The following is a 22,251-nucleotide window of genomic DNA, read 5'->3' on the forward strand; positions in this document are numbered from 1 at the left end:
GCCAATATAGCCCACCCAAGTCAATGAAAAAATCCCATAAAGGATTAAAAATTGATTCATGATATAGATTACCAAGGAGTGGCGCATATCTCCAAATCGTAATTAAAAAGAGACTCAATTCAACTGCCTCAATTAATTCAAGGCGACATTTAGAGATAGTGCTAATGGTAAAGACTATTTTCTAGGGATTAAATTTTAATTTTCAACCTGTTAATGGAGTCATAAATGAGAAAAATTTGATAACGAAACACAGCGCAAAAATATATAATTACACAAATAGCACCAAAATAATGAACACCAATATGACAGATTTAAACCACGGTAAAACTCAACAAGGCAAAGCTTTGCTTATCTTGGATGGACACGAGTTCACTAAAAAGCGAGACACCAAATCTACCTCTCACTGGAGTTGTGCAAAATGGCGTTCACATAGATGCCCAAAGAAGGGACAAAAAATCTACTATTAACTCACTCCTAGGTTTAGAAAATTATGATGAATAGGAATTTGCTGCAGTGTATAAAAAATTGGAAAATGAAACAATTAAACCTACTAAAACAAAAGAACTAGTTTCGCCAAAAAAGTGTAATTAGGAGCCTTTGCGTTTGTTAAAAAACTGTCATGACCATATGCAATCTTTATGGAGTTATTTAATGTTAAACTATCGGAACATAGGTACCCATCTGATAAAAGTTTCTTATAGTGCTTTGAGTGAAATTATCAAAGTCTGCGTCATCCGTGCTATCGATATTAGAAGTTTCATCGAGTATTGAATACAGAGCGAATGAACAAATTTATCGAAAGCAACAAAACAGTTATTTTTGAAATTTTGTACAACCGTTATAGAAACTTCGAACGTCGGTTTTTGAAGCCGAATCTCGTTTGATGATTTCATCAACGTCAAATGTTTCTTTTTTATGGATAAACAGAAGATTCAGCTATGGTAGCCAGTTCTCCCGCATGGTTGATCTTGATAATCGAAAATAAGAGGTTATAATGACAGTATGGAGGGTAGTAAGCTTTTAAATAACGTGATTTTGGTTCAAATTGGGTTTGCTTGTATACTTTTTGACAAGCGTTATCAGTATTTAGGCGTGAAAGAGTAAATATTTTACTTTACCCCTCAAATTGAGGTGTGAAAATGCGTTCAAAAGATTAGGCCTCAAATTGAGGCGCTAAGTTGAGCTTTGAAAACTAGCGCTTTTTTAATTTTCGATTTGACAGGTACCCGTCAAAAAACATGCCGCATAATTGGGCGCATGATAACCTTAAATAAGGTGGCAAAGGAGCTGTTAAAAAATTATACTTGGTTTTCACAAAATATATAGTAAAATGTTCATAGAGTGGGCCCTTTTGGTAAAAAAAATACTCAAGAATTGAGGGAGAGTGGTCATCCCCCACCCTCCTCAACACGCTACTGCTAGATAGTATTGACAAATCACACAGATGAATTAATGATTATCTGTTGTGAGTGTGTAGCTGCGGTTGTTCCCGCCCCACTGTTTTAGCAATCAAATTAAGAAAAAAACGTAGCTACAGGTGTTGGAAAAATGTGAAAGAACAAGAAAACAGAAAAGTTGATTGAAAAACTTCAACATTTTTTAAAGAAGCAGACAATTTAGAGAGGCCGACAAGTTTAGAGAAGTTCTCAAAACAAATATTATTTTTTTAACCTTTTAAATCCAAATCACGGTTAAGTGACTGATACCACACTTGACCCGTACGAGTCAACAACGGCTGGAAAAATCTACACTATAGTTCCCTCCCACTTTGAACTAGTCGGAACATAAGAAACTATGCTTTTATTGTCAAAATCACTAAACTAAACGCAGTCTTAAAAATCTACTAATAAAACTCATCAGATTTTGAAATTTTAATTTACAGTTCATATAATATAAGCATACAAGTTATATAACATTCGAGAAGTTTTTCTAGAAATGTTTCGACTCTGACAGTTTTATTAAAAGAACTTAGAGGCAGACTGCAATTGCTGCTGCTGATTGTTTTGTTGCAGTTGTTGTTGGATGGAGTTGAATAAGACTGCGACTCCGGCCACTGCTCGTGACGTCATCATGTGACACTTGATGTGCCATTCGCCCACTTTCGGATCGAACACTTCCACTATGTTCAAGTAGTGAACTCCATCGTGGCCTCCTAAACATGCAAACATTATAACAAAGAAATAACTTCTTTTAATTAAGTAGAAATTACTTCTTTTAAATAAGTAGAAATTATTATTTATTCCACAAAAAAAATAATTCAGACACGGTTATGCACGGAGTAAATAACAGTCAGTCATGCCAAAAAAAATCTACCCTAGATACTATCTGAATTAAATTGAACCGCCATTTATCTAGAGCAAAAAATATTTATCGTCCAAAAATAATCATAATAAAGTCGAATTTATGTCTGAAATCAAAGGCAGAACAGAGTTTTTCTGTAACACATCATCTTGTATTGAGATCCATTCACTCGCGAAAAAATCTTCTAAACTTGATGGTTGAGATGTTTCAAAAATTGATTAGTATTAGCTGTAATCATGAAGATTGCTGTATTTAAAAAAAGCTAACACGCTAGCGATTCGAAAAACATTATACAAAACTGATTGAAGAAGTTCGCCTCTGTTCATATTTTAGGTCAAATCTGATAATACTTAGTCGAAATAGCATTTCAATTATTTCGAGCGGACATCTCGACAGTGGTCAGGTCAGATCTCAGTCAACAAATTCAATACTTTTTGGGAGGTCCGGTTAACATCACGTAAGACACAGAAGCTAAGCTGCTCTTCGCAAAAATTATCAAAAAAAAACTACAAAAATCTGCTCTGCAGATAGAGCAATAAGCATCGAATTAGTATAACTTGTGCTACGAGTCGATTTCGAACCAGCAACCTCGAGATTTGGAGTCTCGCGTGCTTCCCTCCTTGCCAGGGAGGCTTACCGCTCGGCAAACAAGCCACGAACAAAGAAGAAAACAGATGCTATGAAATATACAATGCTACAGATCGTGATTAATTACCGCAAAAAAGCCACCAAATGAGCACATTTTTTTTGCGAGTTAAGTAAGAACAAAAAGTAGCCATACTAAAACACTACGCTTGCTAGAATAAAAAGTAGATGTCATTAGCGTTAAAGATAATCGTGAGCTACAGTTTTTAGGGGTACTGATGCAAGATTCAGCTTAACGAGAATCGATTTTTCGTTTAGAGGTTTTTTCAGTAGCAAAAACCCATTTGAAAATTGAGAAAAACTGAATCAATGGACGAATTGTGCAACTAAAAAAAATAAAGAAAACCTGAACACAAAAAATGTAAACTTCGGCCATTTTATATATTTTAATCGAATTCCATTCCTTTATATTCCGACTGAATTTTTCAATTTGCAAAAAAAGCCAACAAAATTCTGGAAAAGAGTCAATGAACGCAAGTAAACAAAAAAAATTTTTCGACGAAAAAAACAGATGGCATTGAAGCTCATTGAACTTATGGAATAATTTATGATTGAACCTTTTTTGATAAATAAAACCTAACTTGAGAAAACTGGATCAGTCCGCTTTCGTAATTGGAGAGCGTAATTTGCCTTTCTTTTAACCAATAAATTTGGGTGACAGGAAAAGTATAACAAACGAAAATCTCCCATTAAAAAAATCCCATACCAATATATCCCAATGGACACAATAGCCCAAGCCAATATAGCCCACCCAAGTCAATGAAAAAATCCCATAAAGGATTAAAAATTGATTCATGATATAGATTACCAAGGAGTGGCGCATATCTCCAAATCGTAATTAAAAAGAGACTCAATTCAACTGCCTCAATTAATTCAAGGCGACATTTAGAGATAGTGCTAATGGTAAAGACTATTTTCTAGGGATTAAATTTTAATTTTCAACCTGTTAATGGAGTCATAAATGAGAAAAATTTGATAACGAAACACAGCGCAAAAATATATAATTACACAAATAGCACCAAAATAATGAACACCAATATGACAGATTTAAACCACGGTAAAACTCAACAAGGCAAAGCTTTGCTTATCTTGGATGGACACGAGTTCACTAAAAATCCAGACACCAAATCTACCACTCACTGGCGTTGTGCAAAATGGCGTTCACATAGATTCCCAATGACTCTTGTAACTTGTAACGAAACCATTATTTCGTTCAATCACGAGCAAAGCCACGAGTTTAACCCCGGTCGCGTAGAAGCCAGGCAGATAGTTAGTCAGTTGAATGAAACAGCAAAATCGCAAATCAATCCTGTAAACAACCAGTTGATAGCAGCTAGCCTCAAGACTGAACGATAATCCGGCAATTCAGCTTTCACTTTCTTCACGTGCAGCCCTGACAAGAACCCTCCATGGGAACAAAACGCAAGAACCACTCAGAGTGATTTCATCGACCGACCGTCACCTCAACATTCCCGACAAATATTTGCCTTTTCGTCAACATTATAGCGGAAGAGAAGACAGTGAGCGATTTCTTATTTCATGGGACATGGGAAACTTAAATGCTCTTCGCGTTCATAGCAAAGTTCGGCTTCTTGATGGAACTTTTAAGATTTTAAGAGTCAGTCTAAATTTTATCAGTTGTACAAAGTACATAACCAGATTGGCGACTTTTATCCCCCCTGCGTTTACCTTTTGCCTAGCAACAAAAAGGAGTCCACTTACAACAGGTTTCATGAAGCCCTGATTAGCCTCATTGGAGACGTACCCGAAAAAATTCTCATTGACTTCGAACAAGCTGCGTTGAATGCATTTTCGTCCCTATATAAAACTGATCTCAAAGGTTACCATTTTCATTTATGCCAAAGCTTACATCGCAAGCTTTCAGAGTTAAGTCGAAAAAAAACCTATGAAAACAATGCTAAGCTAAGCTAGCCTTAACCTTAATAATGATCTCAGCTTTAAGCTTCGTTCCTTTCTCATATGTCAAATCTGCGTTTACTCTTGTCACAGACGAAATTTGCCAAGCTGCCGATCAGTTTGACATTTCAATTGATGTCTTCGAGAAAAGTGATAAGCTCGCGTCATATTTCCAGAACACTTATTTTACAAGAGAAAAAATTGGCCGAGAACAGCGTGATCCCTTGCCCCCGCCCCCAGCTTTATGGAATCATTACAACTAGGCGGCAGGTCTCATTCGAACAACCAATGTAGTTGAAGGCCGGCATAACTGCGTTACATCGCTTTTCCAGGGCAGCTACCCCTCGATTCATACGTTTTTAGAAATAATTCAGCCTAATTCTTACAATCAGAAGTTCGATATTTTGAAAGCAACCAGTGGTACCACCAATAAAATCTGTAGAACGTACCGACAACTCAATGAAAAGTCCGAATGATGACTAACTTCTACAAAAACTCAGATATAGTCAATTATGTTCAAGCTTTGGCTCACTTGACACTCTCCTAGATGTCATTTTGTCAAATTGTCGGCATAATTTTCTCAAATTGTCGGCATTTTGAGGCATTTGTAATTGATTTTCCATAAATCATAAAGTTTTTGGCTTTATTGCCATCGTAGAGGTACCATTTTTTGGGATGTGATGACAACAATAATTTTGCCTTTTCCCTCAACCCGCACCCCATACCGGTTACCCAGTACAGGGGGGTTTTGGGGACAATTTTTATCAATTTCGAAATAAAACTTTTGATCCACCGTGAATCGATCGTTTGATCTTTTGACCAAGAGTCAAATTCTTCAACCATAATGCCAAGTGAGCTTAGAAAGTCTTACCATCACACTTTGATAGCTCAAAAGATTGGTGGATTTAGAACGTGCGTTGAAATTTGTACGCTTCGAACTGAATTTAATTTCACGCGCTTTTTCAAAGTTAGCATTGCTTTGATCAGTTCGTTCAATTTCGGCAGCTTAGTTTTCATTTCTTTGATTATTCTATTGCGATATTCTAATTGTTTGGATTCCTCAGACGGGACATTTTAATTTGCGTGGGCTAATTCGTCCTGGGCTATTCAGACTTCTGGGTTATTTTTGACTGGGATACCTTCGCTTGGGATAAAAAGGTAAGGGATAATTTGTCATCAAACCATAAATTGGAAGTGAACTTAAAGAAACAAAAACTCAATCTGCTAAACATTTAACTTTACCTGAACAAATTTGAAGACTAATAATAGCATGAGCATTATAGGTATAAATACCTCACCTATAGCATATATTTTGTCCTGTATGACAGCCACTCCCAGTCCACTCCTGCAGCTGCTCATAGGAGCCACCAGACTCCATCTGTCTTCCTCTGGGTGGTACCTCTCCATCGTAGAGTGGTTCGAGTTCCCGTCATAGCCTACAATATATTACATGAAATCACAACACTCAAAGCTAGCACTCCGCAAGCTGGAATGAAAATCTTCCCAGAAACGTGCGAGTAGAATATTGGTCTTGCGAGATGCTTCAGACAAACCCATATTAATTCATTCTTCTACAGAAATACTGTAAAATTATTGCAAGAGTTAATCAACTCCATGGCACTTCATTATGGCCCATAAAATAGAGCACTCACAGTCATTTTCAGCCTATATTAATAGCACTTATTCTTCGCCCATGTTAAATTTGAAACCTTTTCCAATGGTTTTCAAAATGGGGCAGGGGGTTTAGCCCAAGCCGGTAGGTGAATCACCTCCGATGGCGTACAGTTTTCCCCCCAGAGCGGCCACTCCTGCGCCTCCCCGTCTGGTGTACATAGTCTTGACAAACTTCCAGGTGTCAGTGCTCGGGTCATACTCCTCCACACTCTTCAGGTAGGAGATACCGTCATGGCCACCCACTGCATAGAGACGTTTGTTCAGCAGGGCCATAGACACGTGACGTCTTCTGCAGTTCATGGGGGACACGTAGCGCCAGCAGTTGCTGTCTGGGTCATACACCTGTTGAGAAAAGCGATGATGACTAAATATCAATTTTCTGTATAGTGTGGATATTTTCCGTCTCAGAATAAGTCTTCGTGTTTTTGCATTTTTGGTTAGTGTAGATTGTTTGATTGAATATTTTTTTTGGTGTACATGTGTGTGATTTTTTTGTGTCTTTTAAGAAGCAGATGAGGAGATTAAATATATGTTTGTTATCAATCATATGATGACAATATTCAACGTCAAACCCTTAAAATGACTCGTTAAATTTAATGTTTCATTGCATAATTTTTTTTTGATTTGGTGTTAAAAACATGGAAAAACTCTCTCTATACCAAGTCATTCATGTGAACGGATCAGAAATCAAATTTGAACTAACATTTTTGTTTAGTTCAAACTAAGATAATTCAAGGCAGAGTGAAAATAATGAAGATTATTAAATTAATGAAGAATATTGACTAATGAAGTCGCCTTCTTGCAAGCGCTGTGATGCGTGTTGCCCTCCATCAGAAAATGTATGGTTTTCAACATCGTTCATGTCATAATATTGCGGTGCAGTCGAGTAAAGACAGAATATAAACTGAAAAAAAAAAATTGAAACAATGGCCAGCTCTTTTTCCTCCCCCGGCAAAACTTTACAAGTTATTGTTTTTTTCACATTTTCCGATTGTTACAAAACTTGGCGGAATAATTAGGCCACGACAAACATTTTTGGTCTTCATACCCAACCTTGTAAAACACGTCGTTACACCGTAAAATTGATGCTGATGTGAGAGGGGGGGGGTGGAGAAAAAGAGCTCAGTGGCTGTGGTGTGACTTGCCTCGACGGAGTTGAGTACGGTGATTCCACTGTAGCCACCTGCGACATAGAGGAGTCCGTTGTAGGCACAGACTGCCACATACCTCCTGGGACAGTTCATGTTCGCCACTATGCTCCACTTCTTCACACTCGGGTCATAGCACTCCACACTGAACACAACACAACCATACTCTCACTAATTGAATTCAATCCAACTCGTGATTCTTGATTTAAAAAAATTATAGTATATTTATTCTAGAAAAATAAGAAGTTTCAGAGGTTTATTTAAAAAATAATCAAAAATGAACGCGAACTAACAAAGGGGTATTTTTCTCCATGGATTACGTAAGTTCACAATTTCCAAGTGCTTTGGCATGATGTTTCTAAATCCACGATTTGACATGATGGCTGAAACTTTCGCATTAAAAATATTTTGCTCTTCTTAAATTATTATATAAAACTACTGGTAATAGCATCAAATGAGCTTTAAGGGAAGTGTCGGTAGGTAGATACCTGTTGAGATATGAGGTCCCGTCGTGGCCTCCGACTGCGTAGATAAGTCCATTCAGCACCGCCACTCCAATCCCACTTCGGGCCACATTCATGGAGGCCATCGGAATCACTATGCTGCCACTTCCAGCATCCAGCTTCTCCACAGTCTTCAGGGATCCTGCAACATGCAAGGGAATAAGACATCTCAAGAGTCACACAGCTACGATTTCCATTAATGGCCATCTTACGCTTTATTGAAGAGGACAAGACAAATTCAAACTTCACTTTTGAAATTAAAGCAACCATTTGAAGTTAATTCAATTTTGAAAATAAGGCTCCAAAAATACGCTTTGTTCGCGTAACACATAATCAAAGTGAGTTTAAAGTCATTGTGATAAACAAATAAATGTAATGTTTAGCCATAGAAACATGAACTACAAAAACTGCATTTTATTTTTCCTAAAATTAATCGGAGCAGATTTCAAGAGCCGCTTGAACTTCATGTTACTATAAACCGAGGACTCTTTTTCCTCTTGTGTACAAAAATTGTTGATAAAAAAGAGACTATGTCATGAAATATAAAAGCCATTTACGTAATGGACCCTCACAGTTCAGACCCTAGTTCCAAACCTGAAGAGTCCATGCCGCCTATGTAGAATATCTGCCCCAGTGTCGACTTCCTCGGCTGGAACTGGTAGAGGTCATTGCTGCTCCATATTGCTCCCATAGGATGACTACTGCTGCCGCCCAGCAGATTGACCGAGTTGTTGATCACTGTCGGAATAGGCGAGTGAGTCTGTCCGGTTAATAGCAGAGACGGATTGGGGTTTGTCGAGCCTGGATGACGCACAGGCAGTCAGTGATGACCAGTTAAACACTTTGATTAGAACTACTCAAAAAACTTCTAATTACTATCTTACTGAAATAAAACAGTAATAAAAGAAACGGTAGGGGCGACAAATAGGAAAAGACGACAATTTGTAACAAGCGACAATTCGTAACAAGCGACAATTTGTAACAAGCGACAATTCGTAACAAGCGACAATTTGTAACAAGCGACAATTCGTAACAACCGACAATTTGTAACAAGGTATTGGCAAGTAGAATACGCCCGCTCCGCTGCACTTAAATCCGGCACGAGAGGAATAGTGTTCATAAATTGGAGTTTGCCGCTTAAATTATTGTTACGAATTGTCGCTTGTTACGAATTGTCGCCTGTTACAAATTGTCGCCTGTTACGAATTGTCGCCTCACGAACTAAATCAGTCACAAACATGATTTTTGAAACAAACGAAGTAATTCTTGTAGTTTTTCAACAATCGCTTGATAATTAAAGACATTTCACAAACATAGTTTCACTTTTAAGCCGTTGACTTAAAATTATATTCGGTTCAAGTTGAAAAAAGTTCGTTAGTGTTAAAACAATCAAATAATCTGATCATCTCTGTGCCTGGGGGGTTGTTTGTTGAAACATTTGAGATGGTACTGCTGCCGTTTGGGGGACTGCCTCCACCGAGAGTAGGCGTGGCCGTGACAGAGGAGTTGTTGGTTGGGAGGACCCTTTAAATAGTAATAACTGGTCAATTAAATCCAGTTCATTACAAATAAATGAACCTTTTATCTTTAGCTGGCAGTTTAGACTAAGAAATACTCGTTCAATACTAAAAATTTTGTGTTTGGACTCATCTTGCTCCTATCACAAAACAAAAAATGGGAAAACTAACTAATTAGAAAGGGGAATAATACCTCTGAGGGAGGAGGTGGTAGTTTTTGGCTCTGTTGACCAGTTGCCAGCACTGGGCTTCCTTCGAGATCAACTCATCCCTCTCCACAACATCCACCAGAAATGTCACGTCCAACATTGCCAGTTTCACCTTAAAACACAACAATAAATTATTTCAGGTAATGCACACAAAACTGCTTAACATTTGTTAGAAGAAGAAAATGATGAAGTAAGCTCAACCATTGCCTATCTGGTCTTAATATTTCAGATACTTTAGTGCAATCTGCTTTTCCGACCACAAGTTCAAATTCAAAACATTGCCAACAGACAGTTGGAAAAATGTAAAACAAGGGAACCGAAAAAAAGTGATTGGAATATTTTCACCATTTTTCAAATTTTGAAGAAACAACATATCACAGTGAAGCTCTTTTGAATTTCAAATGCTGTTTTTGATTTGCACTTTTTCTGTAAAGTTATCCCATTTATACCGTTACACTTTTGCTGAACGATAGCGGAGTTTGCCTTACTTTACCAAAGAAAAAGAAGCGTGGACCAACGTTGCAGTAAATCAGATTCATTTTGAGTTGGACTAACTTTGTTGAGTAGAAGTGGTAAGAGTCCCTTTCTGTTTTCAAGGTCATACTTGACCCACCTCATCAGAGAATTGTAAACTTCCACCTCCGAACACACCTGCAATTTACATAAAAACTTTGAGGGTGTAAAGCAGAGCGAAGCAGTGATTTTTTTCTGTAACCTCCCTATTCTCAAAGGGCGGAAATTAGCTAGATCGAGAGGCGGGCCGATTTTCAAAAAAAAAATCGAAAATTTTTTCGACCTTTTTTTTGCTCTCCCAAATCACTATAAAGACCCCATGTTTACCAAATTTTCTTCGCCGCAAGCAAGTTTTTGAAAAAATGGGCTTAAAAAGGCGTTTTTACGCACTTTTTGGAAATTTTTAACCAAAAAATCGCGTTTTTTCAGAGCGCGCTCCCTCCTCAATTAATATACTTTGGTGCCAAAGACGCCTTTAAAATTTTTTAGGGAAGTCAGCCGAAAATCCGCTGGTGCCCCCCCCCAAAAAAAAAATTCGCTGGTGGACTCAATGTTTACGAATGTGTATCGAACTGTTCCTTGAAAGTTCGCATGCAGCATGAAAATTTATATTGATTCTAATTAAACTCCCCTCTTTCATAATATACGGGGATTTCAAAACATTTCACTGCTTCGTACTGCTAGAGAAGCAAATTTTAGCTCTTGATGATGAGCGCGATCTTCAAGATGATGGCGTGTTTTAAGGCCTGCTTTCATTTGCATTTCTGCTTTTGGGTTAAGAAATATAAATCAATGTTTTCGAAAGATAAATCAACGTCGAGCAATGCTTTTTAAAAACATAGCCAACAGGCAGGTCAAAAAAGTCAAAGAACAAAAGTAAACAAAAAAATACTGTCTTGTTTTAAGATTTTCTTGAAAAAAAAAACATCATGGCGACCTATTAGAGTCTGAACTACGTTCATCGACTCCTAAAAATGAAGCACCAGCGGTAAACCGGAACACTCCAAACAGTTCGTATGGCTCTCAATTTATAGATTGAGCGTTGTCTCCAACATTATGGCCAATTAACTTTTTGCTTAACCTTTCATTTCATGTCTTTTTAAGATGGGCATCTTTGTTTTCAAGACAATCAAATACATTTTTCTTTTCGTGAGCTCTCTTGAAAGACCAAAAACCCCAAACTACGTTAAATTTCGGCGACGCTATCAAATTTTTGCAAAATTATAGCCAAAACGACGTCTTTCCACCTTTTGAAAGATACTGTCGAATTCCAGTGCATGCGCGGCGTCCATCACCGCACCTAAATCCGCTACAGATTAAGTGTAATTATAAACCTGTATGTTTTCACTGGACAGCAGACATTCCAGCCTCTGGTAGCTAAGATGGCAGAATTCCTCCTCCTGACTCACGGCAGTGTAGTTCTCCTCTAGTAAATGGCGAAATGTATTAAACAAGAGGCAGAAGCAAACTGTTACAAATAATTCTTTTATTGCATTTGGAAATAATTTAACTATCATGTTCGCAATCAAAATTTCTTTTACATTAACCGTTTTTTTTTTCAACCAAATAATGTTTTGATTTTTCTATTTGCTTATGAAAATTTATATTATTATATAGTGAAACCGCACATGTTTGCAAAAGATTTTTCTCATTTAACTACCAAACAACCACCTTTAGTAACATTTCGCCACCTATAAAATTATTGGAGCTGCTCTTCAGTTCGTCACAAGTGTGAATGTCTGCAAACTCATTGATGCCCAGGCAGTTCGAAGGGTGCAACTGATCGGCTAGAAACTTACAGCATGCATTCACAACATCCTGCAGTTGGAACATGGATGCCGCCTGCAGCAAACTTTGCACATTGCTTGTTTTTATTTCAATTCTACCCATATAAATATAGTCTATAAGCAGGGTAATCGCGCCTTCTGTTACGTCTAGAAGTTCAACTATGTTCTGGTCACTTTCCGCACAGGGTCCGGTAAACATTGCACAAAAGTATCTACTGCTGCTGGATAGCACCACTTTGTGAGCCGGTATTTTGAGCTGTCCCACTTTTAATGTGACGTCGCAGAATTTATGCTGTTTGCGAAGTGTGTTCATGAACTGGAACGCTTTTCGACCGACTTCCTGGTCGGCTTCGTGTACCACCGGCTCCGGTTCGGATTCGAATACGTCGTAATCCATAGCTGCTAAGTCGAAGAGAGACTATTAATCTTCAAATTAACATTTTTCTGAAAAATATATTCATGGATCGCCATCTTTCTTCAGAGATGAACAACTAACTGTCAAAGCTAGTTTTACGCAATAATATGGTTATATAGTAAGTGACAGACTCTAACAGTTCTTAAGGTTTTCGTAATATCAACTTAGAAGCATTTATTGTGAAAAACATCGACGTATTTCGTATTTTTGGAACATCGTAACATGTTTTTTTTGCCGCAATACTAGCATCTATAATATTTTCCAAAATATTGCAATTAGAATCAAAATTTGAAAATTTTAACGAAAACCTTAAAAAATTGTGAAAAAAAACTATGAAATTTCAGTAACATTTTTTGGAACGCAATTACTATCTTGGAACGCATTGATTTTTAAAACTATTCGTAAACCAAGAAAGGTCTTTGTTCCGATTTGATAACGCTTGCTAATCTAATTGCAAGAGTAATGCATAGAGGCGAGGCTTAGCGTCTCATCACTTGCGATACAGAGCAAGAAAAATGACAAAAAAGATTGAAATTGTCGAAAAAAAAATAGATCTATCAAAACGAATAAGGCTAGTTTTCCTATAAAAAAACATGGCAAGACAATGGAATGTGAAATAAGTATCAAAAATACTGTAAGCCGAAAAAAATCAACAAGAGTTAAGTTAATAAGTCCCCCTCGAAAAAAATTGTTGTCATGAAAAACTAGAATTTCTAGTAAGATTTAAAGCATTTTGTGCGAGCGTAAAAATTTTGTTTTCCTTGAACCGAAATCCCGTTAATATCTGTTTGATAATTTTTGAATTTGTTGAACTGATGATCGATGAAAAGAATAATTAAAAAATTTCAAACATTGGACTTTACCCAAAACCCTAGTTGTTTCTCTACTAAAATAAGAACAAAATTTTTGAGAAATTGGAACTTTCTGAAGGACATAAATTTTTTTTTTCAAAAATTAGGAAAACACCCCTTCTGCGGGACCAATTCTCGCAACCTTTTCGTTCGATTGAATCTTATATCTCAAATTTGATAGGGTTAGGATAACGTAAGGAAAATTTTTCCAAAAACGGTCCAAGTTCAAAAAACTGCTACTTTTCCGAAGGCCATAAATTTCTCATATACAGCGAGGCCTCCCACAACCTGTTGTTTCGATAAATCCTTGTTATCAGATTTTTCAGGATAAGTATCGAGAAAAGTCAGGAAGTTTCCAAAACGGTCAAGAAAATAAAAATGTGCCATTGTCGAGTGTAAAAAATGCGGGCATTGCCACTTATGGAAGGGAGCTTCACAAAACCTTTCCTTTCGATTGCACCCAAAATCTCAAATCGAAGTTTCCGAGGGCCAAAAAAAAACAAATTTCATACACTTTCAATAGTAGTTTTTCAAATTTTAGAATCGACCAAACGATGGCTGAGACGGGTCTAGTATGTGAAAGAAATCTTGGTCAATCACTTTTTATCCCTCCATTTTTAGGTTTGTTAAAAACAGCTTAACTTCCTTCCGTTCAGCAAACTGATTTGAAATCAATTAAAAGAATGTGATAAGCAAAAACACCTTAATCCGATCCAATGTCATTTGCAAACCCCTTAAACCGATATGGAGCGGCTAATATTGTATAATTGCTTGGTATTATAACAAACATTTGGCTGCAGTACACGAATGTGGTTTTGACGGGCACAAATTTGAGACTTATTCGACCTATTAAGTGGGAAGAATGTTAACTTGATCCGATTCTGAATCTGCAGTTATGTCAGGTAGAAATTTTGGTCTTCTATGCTTGTTAGTAGCTATTTAGAAATGAATTCCATTCAGATTTAGGAAAGTTTCGGTCCTTCGCAAAACTTACATAAAAAATATCAAACGCTCTTAAAACAAACTTAGTGAAAATATCACTCGGCGAAAGTTTCGCCGCACTTGGCCGCGACACTCCAGCATTCTGTCTTAACTTATTGAAGAGCTGTCTCCACAATCACAGAATTTCCACCCACCCTTTTCAATCGTGACTCACTCAACTATAAAAAAAAATCCGAAACTACAAGTATACGAGACAAGCTCGAGTCTTAGTCTAGATTCAAATTGAAGAAATTAATATTTAAAAAGTATGAATCTCTATCAATTTTATCATACATTTTTACATTAGTTAACAATTTACACTGGTTTTCATATACATTTTCATTCAATTTAAATGATCGATATAAACAGAGAACATTGTTCCGTCTTGTGTTCCATTCAGTGGATGCTGTTGTCAATGGAGCAAATCTTCTCAAGAAGTTCTAGTTCATTTGACTCGCTTGTCTTGGTCAATAGGTGTGGAATAGACCATAGTTTGATCTGACCGAGAGAATCGCCTGTTATTGCTAGGTCAGATCTAAACACGAACACGGATGATTATGAGCATCAACTTCTAGATTTAATGATCGCAAGTTTAAAATTTGAAATTCATAAAAACTTCACAAAGACATTATTGACTGAGTCATTTTAATGCGATGACGATGACCCCCCCCCCCCCCCCCCCCATCACATTTATGGCCGACCGTAGAATGTTTCCCACAGCAACGTAATATCTTTGAAAAAATATCCGTGAAAGTAACGCACATATCAATTTGATTTTCTCAATTTTTATGGGGATTGCACTTGAATGTTGTTAATTACCTTAATTCAGGGGGCGGATCTAGGATTTTCTCGAGGGGGGCGGATTTTCAAAAAAAATTCGAAAATTTTGACGACCTTTTTTTTTTAGGTCGACCAAATTGATTTTTCGAGCTCTCCCAAAGCACTGTTTTGCTTAATTAATGTATTTTCAGCCAATTTTCCGATAAAATTGTTAAATTTATTTATATCTAGGCTATGGCTATACTCAAAGTTATTTCCTGGACAATCCATTTTTTCTCCACCCCCAAATCGATTAAGGGAGATATTTTGTGGATAAACCTTTCAATGCCCCATAAATCCAAGCCCACTCATTTATCATCATTTATTCAGACGGGACCGAATGATGATAATCTGCAGTCATGTCAAGAAGAAATTTAGGTCTTCTATGCATGTTAGTAGCTATTACCTTCTTCTATCTTTTTCATTCGAAACAATTAAGCTAAGTTCATAAACTTTATAGTCTTTTACATACTTTATAGTGCATTTAGATTCAGGAAACCGATCGCACAACCCATGCAACAATTTTAGTTTCTAACCATTAGACCACACATCAAATTTCATTACAATTGAGCCAGGCGGAAAATCGTTTTACTAAAAAAAGGAAACGGGTAAGAAAAAGGAAAGTGTCCTAAAATAACTTTTTACCTTTTGGGGTTGAATTTCACAACAGATCCGAAGTTTGAAGTGGCAGTTCTGGCCTTGGGGTGCATTGACACCTGATGAGTGGGGGAGCTACGACTGCTGAGGAGGTCGAATAGGAGCAGGTGGTTGTGGGTGGTGACTGCAGCGAACACCATTGGGCGAACCGGAGACCAGTCCAGACAACTAATTGGCTCGCTTGTTCTAATTACCAGACACGCTTCAACCTACATACATAAGGGGTTGAGACACTTTCAACCAATTAACGTCCTTAAAACTGTCCAGTTTTACTTTTTATTTTTCGGCATTTATTTCAAAATATTAACAATTGGAGCAAAAATTCTTCGAACGAAATCAATGAACGTAACGCTTCTCGACAGATAGAAAAACCGATAGAAAAACCGACAGCAAAGTTTTCAACCAATCAACGTCCTATAAACAGTCCCAAACCAAATCGAATGATTTTTCAGCATTCATATTTGAGACTTCATAATACTGAATTCTGATAAGTTAACAGAATTTCGATTTTTGCCTCTTCTGGCAAGAGCGATTCTCATGTTTTACACAGCAAACGAATGAAAATCTTCAACTGTCATCTTTCAAACTTCATAAAGACCTATTCAACTTAATTTAAACTTTAGAATTTACAATAATATAAAAAGTTCTCATTTCAGATTAAAAGAAATCCTTCCTTTAGTAGCAATGACAGGTATGAGGAAACGGTAAAACGAAAGGTATATTTAGCCAGTGTCAAGTCGTTTCTAAATATTTGTCGTACTTTTTTTGCTGCGCCGTGCACCAAAGTTTTACGTTTTTAGTTTTCAATTTTTTCGTTCTTGGAACAGATCCGTTTCCTCATACCTGTCGTTGCTACTAAATGACAATAGCACATGTTTTGAAATTTGGCATACATATATTTGTTTAACAGTGGAAAACATGGCCAACGTGAATTTGGAAAAGAGTCAATGAAAGCAAAAAAAACTTATTTGTTTTTTTTAAAAAAAAACTTCAACTTTCGTATTTCGAAGGAAAAAATTATGGCCTTATAGCTCTGTAGTTATTAGATTATTTACAGACTTTTCCTGATTAAAGGAAAATAACATCATCACGACCTATATAAGAGTCTGAACTATGTTCACCGACTCTTTAAAAAGCTAACATACGAAACACTCCTAAGTACAAGTGTAACTGATCAATTCAATGACATAAACGAACCTGAAGAGTGTTGTACAGTCGAATAGTGCAGTCTGCGGACGCAGTGAGAATGATCTTCCAGTGGAAGGGACTGGCTGAGATCCAAGTCACCGGACCCAAGTGGCTCTCTAAGCCCAGCTGGGCTGCAGAACTGAATTGGACGTCTTGCTGGGTTATACCTGGACGAAAAACACGATGCTCGAATAAATCTATGGATACTCTAATATTTTGAAGGAGCGTCATTTTGGATGCTTGAATAATTCTAAATTCGAGATCCAAAATGTGGATCTCGAATTTAGAACTGAGGTGAAGCTGCACTTCCCAAACACAAGCAAGCGACAAAACTCCAAGAAAAGGCTTAAGAAAGGTTGAGAAAATGTTTCAAAGACAAAAAAATCATGAACTCAAAAAACAATATCTCAAAGATAGTTTAAACTGGAGAAACGCTGTAAAAAATTTAAAGACTTGGAGAAAAATTTCGGCTTCCAGTCTCTAATCTTAAGACTCGGCTTAAAGTCCCCTTGCATTGATGTCCGGCACCAACTAGCCAGGGAAAACGGAGAAAATATGCTATTAAACTGCCAACAGTATGCAGCACAAATGTTAACGAAAAAAAAAACACTATTTTATGCAAGAATTGGTTGGAACAAATGTGAACACGTAATAAATAAGTGACAATCACTCGTTATTTTAAATTTAAACAACTCTACTACTGCAACAAGAGTTTTTTGTGATAAAAAATTGACGTCATTCCTCGCAACTTTAAGGAATATTTACGCTCGGGGTTTTTTATTCCAACCAACTTCGACTTCTTGTATAATCATTTTTGACGTCACTTGAGCCCATCAAAAACTATCTCTTACACAGAGGCGAAGCCACTATATACGGCCACTATATTATTAGCCGAAACCTATAAAGTCAAAAAAAAGGAAAATAAAAAAAAACGCGGAAAATTTTTTGAAGACTATTAAAGAGTTATTAAGTCCCCCTCACCCTCAAAACACATACACAGCTCGTGAAACGATGCAATATATGGCGAATAGGCCGATTTAATACCTATCAAGGCCAAAAACCATCAAGATGAAAGAAAGGAAAATGAAAAACACACAATTTTTTTTAAAGACTAATAAGAAGTTATTAAGCCTTCCTCACCCTCAAAACACAGACAAACTTTTTTCTCCCATCGAAAGGCGCAATATGCGGCCATTAAACCGATGTAATCTAGGCGGAAACTTATCAAGGCGAAAAAAAAGGAAAACGAAAAGCCAAAAAAATGGTTGTCATGAAAAACTTGAACTCTACTCTAATTTCTATTAAGATTTTCAGAATTTTGTGTCATCCAGAGCTGAACATAAAAATAATGAAAAATTAAAAAAAAAAAAAAAAAGCAATGGATATTTACAATAACAAACTCAACCATGCTTATTATTTGCAACCGAGAGGAGTAAGAATCGCAAAGAGGACGAAGAAAAGAGAATTTGTGAAGGAGTCCAGAAGTAAGTCCTGTGGACAAAAGTTGCTAACAGGAAAAAGAGTCTAGTACCCGATTGCGTAACCTTATACCCTTGCTAAAAGCGCATCCAAAGAGTAATAGATCGAAAGGCAATTTTTTCAAGATGCAATTCCACATTTGTTAGTCTGTGTTATCTGAGAGCTTAATTTGCACTCCTTTTAGCAAAAGAATTTAAAATTAACTGAAAAAAAAAAACGGAAACCACTAACTTGAATAAATGTCTTTACTTCGGATTTTTAATCAACCCAGGGTATATTTTAAATTGAGCTTAATTCATGTTAAATGGTAGGGGGGTTAAAAAATTCCAATTTGGCCTATTCGGGGTAATTATTGCACGCGAAATTTCCCGTTTTCTATCAACGCTAGTAAATGTGGCGAATTGATACGGCTCAGAATCATTCCAAATGGATTGAACCAAGCTTATTGATCCAAATAAAATAAATATAAATGCGAAATAATTCACTTTGTACTTTACACTGGTTGTAGGGGTCGATTTTTGAAGCAAAATTCGGCAACAGGTCAGAAAATCAATGTACCAGTAATCCGAAAACGGGCGGACCAGATCATAAAACAGAAAACTCATGATTCAATTAGGTAATCACATTAGCTAGAAATGGAGAGTTTTACAAAATGACCGTATTGCTCCTCAAAACAGAATTTGAATAAAAAAATGAAATAAAATAACTTTTACCTTGAGCCCCTCAGTTTTAAAATTATTGTTCTAATAACGGGAAAAAATTTTCTATAAATCTCTCATTCCGCGATTGATGTAATTATTACGTAATTCGGTTTCCTGATCTGGTAATTTACTGACACATCGGTTTACTGTACACACCCCCACAATTCGCACCGGAACTTCAATTATAAAAAAGCTCGAGCTACAAAATTTAGATTTGCAGACACGGGTTTTAAGATAACAGTTCGCTGATGACAACAAAATCCGTCGTGAACTACAACCCTATAAATATAAAATGCTGCTCAAATCCTTAATAGTCAATAACAACGTCCTGAAACCTTTTATATAAAATGGTGACCAGGCCCCCCTCGTAAGGGGGTTTACTTGGTTCCAAACAGGTTTTGGTACGAGATGGAAAAAAGTGAAAACAACTCAGTAACAACCCTATGCCACAGGTCCATGACATTTGACTAACTCTAGCCACCAAGACAGTAGCTACATATGCTAACGAATTGCCCATGCAATGCTGCAAAGGTAGCACCAAAAACAAATATACACGACTTTGAATGTTAAAACTGGAAAGCATAAACCCTAATTACGTATAAATTAGGCGTTTGAAAATATTTCGAAATATTTCGGGCTGGAAAATTTCTGAAATCGAGTTTTTACACAGAAGCGAAGCTGAGCTCTATTAAGTGCAAAAAGAATAAGTAGAAATAAGCCTCAAATTCGTTTCAAAAAATTCGGATTCGATCTACGATCTAGAGATTATGAGTCTCACGCTCTAACCACTCAGCTACTGACACATAATACATCACAAACACTAACCACAAATCAAGCAGAGAACAGACGCTATGAACTTTCCAATGGTACAGATCGTGATTATAACAAAAGTGCCACCAAATAAGTGAACAATTTTAATATCGAGTTAGGTAAGACAAATAAAGAAGGTTTGTTCTAATACACTAACGCGCGCAAGTGTAAGAATTGTACTGTTGTTTGAAAAAAATAGCTTTTTTCGGTTCATTTGATGAATTAAAATTGCATCAACTGTGTTAAATTATTACTAATCGAATGTCAAAGTACATGCTATCAAAACGACAAAGGTGCCAGCAAAAGTAGCACCAATATTTGCATCTTAGGTCGAAAAAAAGAATAGTCGTTCTATTATACTACGCCGCTAGCGTAAACATGCTATTAAACTGCCAATGTGACTCGTTATATAACACAAACTCGCAAGCTCTCTGTTGTTTAAAAAAGAGCCAACAGCCAGATGGAGCAGTTCCAGCATAATAGGTGCGTTCCCAAAATGTAGATGGCCCCGAAGATGCAATGATGCGCCTAAAATTTTCGAGCTGCTTAATGATTGCGTTTTTGAGCATTCAAAAAAAAATGAGGTGACCCATGTTACAGGCTCTCTTTTCTAGGGAGCCAACTATCATACTTGAACCAATTTCCAAGCAATTCTATGTACAAGCTCTGAACGGTGGATTGTTGCAATTAACAAATCCTCTTATAGCAACAAATGCCAGTCAACAATGAATTTCAAAATTGAATTTTAGAAATTCAATAAGCGGCTAAAACACATGCGACTCACTTGCTCATTTAACTAGAGCTTTATTTTACTGCTGAAGAAACATTTACGTGAATGAACCCGCAACACAAGCGTCTGCTTCGTTAAAATCACCGATTTCTGATAAAAATTGATATTCTGGAACTTCTCGTCAATTGAATAAAGGAACTGAAATAAATAGAGAAAGAGAACTGACTGTGAACTATTCGGCTGTTGGGTGTGTGGTTGAATGAGCACTTGAACACTCCCCCTGTCTCGCTTCCCAGTACAAACGAGGTCGGATCCAGCGAGAAACTGCACATCACTGACACTGCATAAAAATCACTGACACTGTTTTTAGTTTTTTGCTGTTTGCATTTGCATCCCTTGTTGAATCTATTACACACTGTATTATTGTAAAACATATGAAATTGTATTTGAATTGAACGTGGTTTGTTTTCATCTATTTTTCAAAGATGGTCGAAATTATTTAAATCGTTCGATTTATTGAATAGAGGAAACGATCGATGATAGAAACCTGATTTCACTTTTCTCCAAAATACGGCAAGAATAAAAAATAGATCCTGTCAAATCAGCATAAAAACATTAAAACAGATACTTTTCGTAAGTCGCTAGATAGTTCGCTGAATGTTTGCCAAGTTTTCTTATCTGTTGAAACTAAGTTCAGATTCTCTCACCTCCCAAAACAGCATCAGAAATTGCACTTCGACTGCTGCTGGATCTGGACATGCTCTCCGACAGCAGAACTTGTCTGAAAAAATTATCTTCATAGAATCTATATAGTTTTTACACAGAAGCGAATTGGAGCTTCTTTTTATTTGTGATACAAAGGCAAGCGTAACATTGCAAGTCAGTGAAAAAAAAGAAATCCAATTTCAGAAACACCCAGCATTAACTACCATCATTAAATAACATTTTAGTAGCATTTGGCGAGTGGCCAAAATAATAGGCTAGACGCCCATTGAGTCGAAAACTCAAAAATGGCATAATAATTTGTTGTCATGAAAAAATCGTTGATTAGTTCAGATTTGAAACTTGAAACCATAAATCATAAAGTTGAAAAAATATATAAATTCGAATTGGTAAATTGACATTAAAACAGGATGACTGTCAATTATTATAATAACTAATTCATTCAGAAGTCGATTCCTGCTATGTACTTCATACCGACAAAAATGAGCAGACAACTGAAAGTCCAACCCTTCAATTTTTTCCGAGACTTTTTTTTTCAATTTCATACATACTGAAAAAAAAAACACAAGGTCTGACCGGGAAAAAAACACCCCTGACCTTAGGGTGCAATGGTAAGCGCGTTTTCCTTAGACCGAAAGGGAAAGAGCGTGGAAGTTGCTAAGGTTCAATAACAAAGCAAGTTC

At 36.7% G+C, this 22,251-nt stretch overlaps 2 protein-coding genes across 2 annotated transcripts in view; both read right to left on the reverse strand.

The window, feature by feature from the left end:
- Positions 1-1,844: 1,844 nt before the first annotated feature.
- On the reverse strand, positions 1,845-12,654 carry LOC134845550 (kelch-like protein 20). Its single transcript, XM_063862486.1, has 11 exons — positions 12,119-12,654; positions 11,762-11,853; positions 10,470-10,565; positions 9,899-10,026; positions 9,603-9,712; positions 8,783-8,989; positions 8,174-8,330; positions 7,683-7,830; positions 6,633-6,879; positions 6,162-6,299; positions 1,845-2,152 (listed from the first exon to the last, which is right to left on the reverse strand). Exons 1-11 carry the CDS (start codon positions 12,609-12,611, stop codon positions 1,959-1,961), a joined length of 2,010 nt encoding a protein of 669 aa, XP_063718556.1. The 5' UTR covers positions 12,612-12,654; the 3' UTR covers positions 1,845-1,958.
- A 2,044-nt stretch (positions 12,655-14,698) lies between these two features.
- LOC134845551 (cytoplasmic dynein 2 intermediate chain 2-like) overlaps positions 14,699-22,251 on the reverse strand; it is a 405,850-nt gene continuing 398,297 nt past the window's right edge. The window contains exons 10-14 of the mRNA XM_063862487.1: positions 21,553-21,626; positions 21,072-21,185; positions 17,135-17,292; positions 15,926-16,146; positions 14,699-14,996 (exon numbers count right to left, since the gene is read on the reverse strand). Of these exons, the coding sequence (XP_063718557.1) occupies positions 14,858-14,996; positions 15,926-16,146; positions 17,135-17,292; positions 21,072-21,185; positions 21,553-21,626 (706 nt within the window). The 3' untranslated portion in view covers positions 14,699-14,857. The remainder of the gene's footprint in view (positions 14,997-15,925; positions 16,147-17,134; positions 17,293-21,071; positions 21,186-21,552; positions 21,627-22,251) is intronic.

This window comes from Symsagittifera roscoffensis, chromosome 5, assembly GCF_963678635.1.
Source record: "Symsagittifera roscoffensis chromosome 5, txSymRosc1.1, whole genome shotgun sequence".
Taxonomy (NCBI): Eukaryota; Metazoa; Xenacoelomorpha; order Acoela; family Convolutidae; genus Symsagittifera; species Symsagittifera roscoffensis.

Coding starts and splice junctions, on each gene's coding strand:
- LOC134845550 (XM_063862486.1), bottom strand. CDS start 12,611: ATGGATTACGACGTATTCGAATCCGAACCGGAGCCGGTGGTACACGAA. Junction 7,831..8,173: donor GGGACCTCATATCTCAACAG/GTATCTACCTAC, acceptor TGTTGTGTTCAG/TGTGGAGTGCTATGACCCGA. Junction 6,880..7,682: donor CCGTACTCAACTCCGTCGAG/GCAAGTCACACC, acceptor TTTTCTCAACAG/GTGTATGACCCAGACAGCAA.